At 57.0% G+C, this 9,149-nt stretch overlaps 1 protein-coding gene across 1 annotated transcript in view; it reads right to left on the bottom strand.

Moving 5' to 3' along the window:
* The window catches only part of SSH1 (slingshot protein phosphatase 1), a gene marked incomplete at its 5' end in the record, with an annotated part of 35,478 nt that extends 28,553 nt beyond the window's left edge, over positions 1 to 6,925 (bottom strand). Inside the window, 2 exons of the mRNA XM_084271968.1 lie at positions 2,611 to 2,651; positions 6,860 to 6,925. Coding sequence (XP_084128094.1) covers positions 2,611 to 2,651; positions 6,860 to 6,925 — 107 coding nt within the window. The remainder of the gene's footprint in view (positions 1 to 2,610; positions 2,652 to 6,859) is intronic.
* Between the last annotated feature and the right edge of the window lie 2,224 nt (positions 6,926 to 9,149).

The raw sequence follows: 9,149 nt of genomic DNA on the forward strand, positions 1-9,149 counted from the left end.
AGCTGGGCCTCTTTGGCTTACAGAAGAGGAGACTGAGGGGTGACCTTAATAATGTTTATAAATATGTAAAGAGTGAGAGTCAGGAGGACGGAGCCAGGCTCTTCTCAGGGATGGCCAGAGATCGGACAAGGGGCACGGGTACAAGCTGGAGCAGAGGAAGTTCCACAGAAGAACTTAAGGAGGAACTTTTTCCCTGTGAGGGTGATGGAGCACTGGGACAGACTGCCCAGAGAGGTTGGGGAGTCTCCTTCTCTGGAGACATTCAAACCCACCTGGGTATGTCCCTGTGTGATTTAGTCTAGGTGATCCTGCTCTGGCAGGGGGTTGGACTACATGAGCCTCAAGGTCCCTTCCAACTCCTAATGGCCTGTGATTCTGTGATTAACTAGCAGCAAGACAGGGTCTTGTTTCCAACAACCCTTCCTTTCTCTAACCACCAGGACCTCAGAACTCTGTGAAGTCAGGTGCTGGGCCACCAACCCCTGTGCTCAGGGCACACATGACAAAGCACGGCTGTCACCCAGGCCTCCACCGAAGATTTAGAGACTCATAAATACCACCATAGCCCGTTCCTGCGGGCTGGCTTGGCTTTTTCTCAGAGGAGACCTGATCTCAGCTGAGCTGTTGGGAGAAGCAGAGCAATGAAGTTGAACAATTCTGCCACCCCATGGGCACCGGGTAAAGTCTCGGGGCACTGGCAGGAAGAGGATGGGATTTACCCACCTCCCAGTGAGAGAAGCTTCGTTTATCATCTGTGCTGGAGCCACACGTCTTCCTCAGTCCTTGGCAGTGCTTCCACCCAAGCACGTCAAAGCCTCTGCACAAAAGCTACCCTATTCTCGAGGTCTGTCAAGCGATTTAATTACCAGATTCTTACCCTGATAATCGCAGAGGGAAGAGCAGCCCCAAGAGCCTGAAGAAGAGAGCAAGGTCTTGGTATCTAAAGTCAGCACTGCAGCATTTTTCAATGACCAGCAGAAAAGCATCAGCCTTGCTATACCCACCCCTCCAGTCGCTTTGCCCAGCGATGGATGCACGTGCCCGGCTTGCACAAAGGCCAGACAGACCAAGGCAGCACAGAACCAGCCACCTCCCAGTGACGTTATCTGTACGCTGGCAGAGATGATTTGTCAAGCAGAGGGATAAAGTTGTGTTTCTTCTTTCAGCACAAGCACTAGACACACAAAAGAAGAGACTGACGTACTGCTCAGTTACATGTTATTACTTAATACAACATGGGAAGCAGCACAAGAAGTAAGGATGAGTTGCTATTTGTGACTTCAGAGAGCTCCTGCTTGAGCCCTGAATTGCACAATGAGCCCACAACCAAGCTGGGAGTGTAACTGAGAATCCTGAATTTTGCTTTAAAAATTCTCCAACAAAACGGATTCTCCAGAAAATAAGCTAACGAGTGACATCACAGACTGCCATTAAAGGTCTGTACACAGGAGACCACACAGCCACCCAACACACAACACTTCCGACCCATGTGCATGCCAACAGGACAGCCACAGGACCCTGGGCTTTCCAGGGCAGGCTGCAGCCACAACAAATCCCCCCAGGACAGGGAGATGATAAAGCCTGGCTCTTCCCTACTCCGTAAAGGAGCAACCTTGCTCTGCTCCTCTCTGACTTCACTTGGAGGGTAAAACTGTTCTGCATCCTTATATCTGCATCCTTATATCTGCTTGCCAGTCCCAAAATCACGAGGTTAACTGGATTCCAGACTAAGTCCACTTCATCCTAGCCTTGGTCCATCTGACCACAACAGAAAACCCCCTGCCAGCAGCCTGTTGGTTCTCTCTCTCTGCCACAGGTGGTCTCAAAGCAAAAAGTGAGATGGAAACAAGATCAAACTCCATGCAGCAACAGGAGTCATTCTGCTTTTATCTGAAAGCTGGATAATTAAAGTAGGAGGGAATAACAAGGAGAAAGGACCAAGCCCACTGCTGTGTTGCAGTTCACAGGTGAGAGCTGCCTGCAACAACAGCAGGGTTTAGTATGAACAACCCACATAACTACACAGAGCCCCATTAGGCCGGGGTCCCTCCAAACTGGCTTTATCGGTACTGCAGCTCTCTGCACAACAGCAGGAAGAGAAGCCTTGCTCTTCCCAGGATGGTCTCAGCCCTCTCCTCCCCTGGCATGAGCAAAGCAAGTCTACATAACCCCAATATCAAAGGAGTCAAATTCCCAACAGTTAATACCTGGCAATGAGCAGAGCTCTCCCCACCCACCTGAGCAGCATGCCTCCCTTCCCGACCCAGAGCCCTGACCTCAGCCACGACAGAGGTGCTGCTGTAACAGAGGGTGCTGCTGTAACACAGATGCTTTGGCCAGAGCTGACCAGCAATTTTCCAGTTTCTTCCCACCAGGAAAAAAAACCCACAATCCCCCTTTTATGCTTTTAGTTCACTACATGCTCATCTCAAAGCTAAACTGTAATGGAGAGAGCATCCCCAGTGTTTAGCCCCCCCACAGATCATGCAGTCCCCTCCAGGCAAGCATACATGCTCAAGGCTGGGCTCCTCCTCAGGATCAGGACTCAGCTACACAGCAAACAATTAACAACAGTAGAAACGATGTTTTGAGCCAAATCGCTCTGCTTACCTCACATTTAATTTACGTTCCTCATCACTGCCAACCTCGAGCTGAGGGGAGAAAAGAAGGATACAGAGAAAGTTACACACTGGTCGTTTCCATACTAAAACTTCAAAAAAGATCCCCATGTGTTTTAAAACCATCCCTGTAGTAACAGGGTTCAGGTGGCTGCTTTCCATGGGGCTTTTCTCTCTGGTGCTGGGGATAAAGGAGCCTCCCTGGCCATATATGCCATCCGCACCGGGTGGCGAAAGGGCTCACAGGGATTTTAAAGCTATTAGGGCCTAATCCTGCAAGCTGGTCCCAGAGTACAGATCGGTTTGAAGATCGCCAACCTCGACGTCACCGGGAGCGCACACGCATCGCTGCCCCGGAGCGCACACGTGAGCGCAGAGCCTGTCCCGAGGGAAAGACTGCTAACAAGAGCCGGACACAAAATAACGCTGTAATTCAGGGTGTACAGCGACAGCACAAGTGCCCTCCAGAGGCTGCAGCCAAAACTGCCCGGCCAAAATTCCAGCACGAGAACCCCAGCCCGGCACCGACTGGGGATCCACTGCCCGCTCGGAGCTGCCACCCCGCTAGTGAGGCCACAGGATACTGGCAAAAGTCGCACCCCGAAGCTAGGACGATGCCCAACAAGTTACCAACAAGCCCTACGTCTGCCACCTTCCCAGTGAACACACAGCTTTCAGGGCAGGCACGTATCAAAACAGCCACTTTTTCACCAGGTGTTGGTGGAAAGTCCTCTTAGAAGCAAATCTGGCTGCCCAGGTGGTGTTAACTGGCCCTCACACTTCATTTACTCTCCTTAAAACAGCAGTATGCTAGCTGACTTAAGCCTGCTTTCAGAAGCATTTTCCCCCAGCTGTGCTTTCCAGCCACCTCCTCCAACTTCTCCAGTAGCTTCTGGACAAAACTGCGCTCAAGAAAAACAGAGTTGGGGTTAATTGCAGCCAGAGCTGGTAGAAATAAAAAAAATAAAAAAAAAAGGCTCAAAGAGAATTCTCTTCCCTTGGTCCTGCACTAGGAGACAGAAGAGAAAGGACCAGGAGCATCCCCTTAGAGGGGAAGGTTGCAATGGGGAGATGGTTTGGTCCTGGGAAGCAAAGCTGGGACCTTACAGATTGCTATGGAATAGGAAAACCTTCAAACCTGCATCAGAGCCAGACACCAGAGCCCAAGGAACCCAGAGGGACACAAACCTTTCCAAAATTGTGCTCCTTTGTCACTAACATCCAGAGAACATTTTGGTATTTACTACAACATCACTTAGAATCTACATCAAGTAAGGGCCAGCATAAGGGTTCCTGCTTTCCGTGTGGTTTTGTAGAAGTTAAAAAAAAAAACAAGCAAACGGGCTTCACATAAAACATTCAAGCCTGAAGCTTTGCACACATGTAGGACCTGAGCTGCTCCCCACCCTCCCAAGGCCAGCACACACAGGAGCTGCTCCGTCCACAGCCCACGAGAACCGAGCGATGCCAGGAAAAAACCCCAACTGCAACCACGCAGGCCGGATATCAGAAATCTGGCCATTTGGAGGAGGAGAGATACACAGAGCCCATGGCGAGAGACATGCCATCGCTATTTTTAGTCTGTTTACATTGTGCAGGGGCAGCGCAGAGCCAGACCGGCTGGGGCAACAGGCAGAGCCCCCAGGAATACCCCAAACCCTGGTACCCCTGTCAGCTAATCCCCGGTCTCGGGAAGGTCCAGCAGGTTTTGGGGGTGTTGTAGGGTCACCCTCCTGTTTGTTTGGGTCTGTCACGTAGCAACAAGGAGGAGTAAATCTTGGGATTTTTTAAACAAACGTGACCGTGAAGTTAGGACTGTCGTCAGCTGAGGCTCGGCAGCAGAGCCGGCGCACAAATCTGCTCCAGGTTCATCTGTTGCAGAAGCTGCCCAGAAGCTGCCGTGCTTTCCAAACCAATTCTCCCCACATTTTCTATTATAAAGCGGCAGTAAAACCCGAAACAAGGCCCAAGTGCTCGGCGCAGCGGACAGCGCCCCGTGTTTTGCTCAGAGGATCCCTCTGCGCTGGCCGGCTTTACAGTGCACCACATGTCGTGTGCTTTGGGCCCACAGCTCTTCACCAGCACCATGGATCCCACCACAACAGGCACATCAGCATCAGGACCAGACCTCTGCCACCACGTCCTTCCCCAGGGACCTTGCAGAGTACAGCCAGGCTGCAGGACCGGGCATGGAGCTGAAGGTGGTGTGGAAGGGAGGTGGCAGCAGAGCTTACAAGCACACTAAGTTTGCAAGTGTGTAAGAACTACTCTCTCCTCCTAAGAGCTGACAGCATGCTACGTTCAGACAGCAGCAAGGCTCTCGCAGGCCAAAGCTGCAGTAGCATGCCCACAACTAGTGAGGACATTTGGTCATTGTTTCCCACAAAACAGATCTTCTGGTAATTATTCACACTGGCCACAAGCCCCCCCAAAAAGTCCTGATTTTCCTTGCAAAAAAGACTGGGGAGGAGCCTGGCACTTCCTGATGGGGTGTTTCTCTGAAATTACCTTTGCAAAACCAACACACTCAATTCGGGACAGTTTCTGGGTTTATGGTGTTTCAGGCCAGAAGGGACCATTCAAACAGAACATGAGCCAATGGCTTCCTCTGGGAGCTACAGACATCAGTGGCCGAAGCTCCCTGGCACAGACAGAACCAGGTGACAAGTTTGGGGTGAAGTTTTCAAGAAGGAAAGGGAGACTCACCCAGGAAACACACTGAAATAGTGGACAGAGCTCCTACACAGTGCCATGCCTGAGGCAGATGTACACAGCAAGGTGAGAGGTGTCCTGCTTCGACTGCTCTCCCCTCACGTTAAATCCAGTCTAATTCCACTGCCCGCTGCAGGGTTACACTCATTTACCCATCAGGTAGCCACCAGGTCTTGTTTAAGAGCATCTAAACCAGAACCCAATGAAATTCCTTTGGAAAAACCCTTGGAAAAGTCCTGCCTCCAAGTTTCTTGATGAACAGAGCGTGGCCCAAACATAGCGTCCCTGCAGCCCCAGGAGCCCAAACCACTCAGACCTCCTGCAAAACAGCCAGTGAGAGAAAGGGCTGGGACCCATCTCTGATGAGGGTCATGCAAAGGGAACCCCATGGCCCTTCCAGACCAGGGAGGACCTGTGAGCCTTGCAGCAATGTCCCCCTCCTGCCTCACCCCGCCCCAGACAAGCTAATCAGGGGAGTCACAGGGACCTGACAGGTGACAAATAGGATTGTTTACCTGGCGAGAATGGGGACTGAGAGACGCCAAGGGAAAGGGAGGGGGAGGGATGCACAGGGAGGATAGGCAGGGAAACACCAAGCCTGTCTTTGGGTGTCGTGAATGATATGGGCTGGGAGGGGAAGAAAAAAAGGGTGCATGGGGAAAAACAACCAAAAACTGGAGGGTGCAGCTGTGTTTGGATGGTGCAGGGGAGCTGTGGTGAGGGCAGATGGGCACGCTGCGTCCTGAAGCCTACGACCTGGAGAGGGGTGAGCAGGGCCAAGGCAGGAGAAGGCGTTTCTGGGGTAGGAGGGGAAGGGGGTGTAGCAGAGCCTGGACACCCACGGCGCCTGTCCCGGCAAGGGATGCACGGAGCGGCGCCTCACCGGGGCACTGGGTTAAGCGGCACGGAGGAGCAGGGGGCAGCACGGCGCCGGGGAGAGGCGGCGGGCAGCGCGGCACGGGGCCGGGAGCTGCCCCGGCAGCAGGGAACCACCCGCAGCTCGGGGAAGGCCCAGCGTGAGCTCCCCGAGGAGCAGAAGCGGGGCGAGGCGGCGCTGCCGCAGCACGGGGACGAAGCGGGAAGGCTGGAGGGGTGGGGGGGGGGGGGCAAAGCAGGGCATCCCCGGGCTGGAGGCGGCGGCGGGGCGTCAGGGCGGGACAAGGCGTGAGGAGGGACGAGCTGCTCCGCGAAGCCCGGCCCGGCGCGTTGCCGGGGCTCGCCGGACACCGAGCGGAGCGGGCTGTCCGGGAGGGCAGCTGGAGAGGGGTACGCAAGACGGGGAAGGGGCGGCGAGGGCACGGCCAACGTGCCGGGAGAGCCGGGCAACACCGGGGCGCTGCGGGGAGCCGTGGCCAAAGGGCCTGAAGCTTTGTGGGCCGTGAGGGCCGCGGCCGATGCGCGGGGCCCAGCCAAGGCGCTGAGAGGCAGCGTCCCGTCCCGTCCCGCCCCGCTCCCCGTCCCGCCCGCCACCGGGGCCTGCTCGGCTCTGCTCGACCCGACCCGACCCGGCCCGGCCCGGCCCGGCTCACCTCGCTGGTGCTGGCCGAGGAGGCGGCGCTGGGGGTCGGCGAGCGCTGCAGCGTGACCAGCGCCATGACGGCGGCGCCGAGGCCCGGCTACGGCAGCGGTGCGGGGCGCCGGCCGCCTCCACCGCCCCGGCGGCTGCGCAGCCCGCCCGGCCACCGCGCCGCACGGGAGGGGCGAGGGCGCTGCGGCGGAGGGGGCGGGCCCGGGGCGGGGCGGGGCGGTGCTTCCCCCAGGGCCCGTCGGCAGAGACGCACGGGGGTTAGGGACCTCAGGGAGGGCTGTGCCGTGCCGAGCCAGGCCGGGCGGAGCCAGGCCAAACGGGGCTGGGCCTGGCCATGCCGAGCCGGGCCGTGCCGAGCCGTGCCGATCCAGGCCGGGCGGAGCCAGGCCAAACAGGGTTGGGCCTGGCCATGCCGAGCCGGGCCGGGCCCAAAAGAGCCAGGCCGGGCCTGTCCGAGATGAAAAGGACAAGAGCGCTGCGGGGGCGGACCCTGGCCGGACCGGGCCGGGCAGGACCGGGCCGAGAAGGGGCGAGGTCGCTGCAGTGGCGGGCGCGGGCCAAGGGCAGGGGGGCCCAGGCTGGGCCGGGCCGTGCCGAGCCGAACACAGCCAGGCAGGGCCAAACCAAGCCGAGCAGAGACAGGCCAGGCTGGGCCGAGCAGAGCTGGGTCCAACCGAGGTGGTCCGGGGCGAACCAAGCTGCACGTAGTGGAACAGAGCCGGGCCGGGATGAACCATCGCCTTGCAAACTGGCCGCCCACCTGACTGGCCACCTTGCCAGAGACCTTCCTTTAATAAATCCCTAAGTGTTTTTTTTAAAAAAATCCACCCATCCCGAGGCCCCTGGACCGTGCCAGCCCGTGCCCTCCTGACTAAACCTGTACTGACCCCAGCAGAACACATCTCCTCCAGCCAGACGGCCCCTAACACACCCGTGCCAACACGTCCCGAGCTGGGGTTGGTGGTGTCCTGGGAGGTGCACTGAGGGGGCCAGGCCTCTGCCAGCCCGGCATCCTGCCCACATGCCATCAGAGGGGCTCATCCTGACTGGTGCAGGCAGGGGCTCAGTCCCCTCAGCACAGCCCCACTCAGACCTCCAGCCAAGCTGCTCCCCTCACTGCACCTGGGGCTGCCTTGCTGCTGTGGCTTGCCTGGCTGCACCAGGTGTTTTGTCCTTTCCAGGGGACAGCTTGAGCCTTCTCCCCAATAAGCTCCAGCCCTGTGGGGTTGTAAGCCAGCCCTGGGGAGGCTCTAAGCCAACCCTGGGGGGACCATGGGCAATACTCAGTTCTGGAAAGGCACAAGCAAGGAGGAGCAGGAGGGGATGTGGGCCCTGGTCTGCCTCAGCCATCCTTCCTTCCTGCTTTTGCAGAGAGATGGAAGCAGGATCTGGACCCTAACAGAGGTGCCAAGAAGCACCTCATATCCCAAGCCAACATTTTTTTTCTTTATTCTGGTTTTATCCCCAGCTGTGCAAGGGAGATCCTGCTGTGCCACAGCCCTGTGCATAGGGCATACCCCCTTCCCATCATCCTGCACCAGGAACCAGTGATGGAGGTGGTCTCAGTGTCCCTGCCCATGTGTGGGGTGACAGGCTCAGGTTTTTCCCAGGAAAACCCATCCCCACGGAGCAAACCCATGCCCAGGCTGGATCACAGCACCCTAGGCTGCCACTAGCCCCAGGGAAGGAGCCAGCAGCAGAAAGCACGCTCAGCCTGCGTTGCAGCAGGGAAGGAAGGACTATGGAGACATCTGTCCTGATTTCTTTCCAGGTGAGCTCCTTTAAGACACGGTTTCCTGGACGCAGAGAGCCTGCAGCATCAGAGAGCCAGCAGAGTTGGTCCTGGGGGCTGCTGGGCTGCAGTGCCTGTGGTAAGGGATTTGGGAGGCACACAGCTGCTCAGCACACACAGACTCAGACACCACCAGCTCCTCTTCCTCAGCGCTGAGCCCCTTTCCACAAGCAAGAGAGGTTATTCCCCAGCACACCCTTTCCCACAGCATCCTCATCCCGGGCCTGGTGGTGCTGCGGGTGCCCCAGTTTTCACCAGGCAGAGCTGCTGCCTGGGCTTCTGCCAGCCCGAAGAGTCCCAAGGACTGAGACCTGCTGCCTGGAAGGACACTCACTTCTCTGCTGAGCAAGGTGAAGCCTAGTGATCAATTCCAGTAATTGATAAGTCACCCCCTTAAGCTGGTTGAGGATGGAGTGACTGACAGGGTGGCACAGGAGCCCCCGTCCCAGCTGTGCTGCCAGGTTTTACCCTGCTAAATGCCACAATCGGGTTGGGGAGA

The sequence above is a fragment of the Gallinula chloropus genome (assembly GCF_964237585.1).
Source record: "Gallinula chloropus genome assembly, chromosome: 17".
NCBI lineage: Eukaryota > Metazoa > Chordata > Aves > Gruiformes > Rallidae > Gallinula > Gallinula chloropus.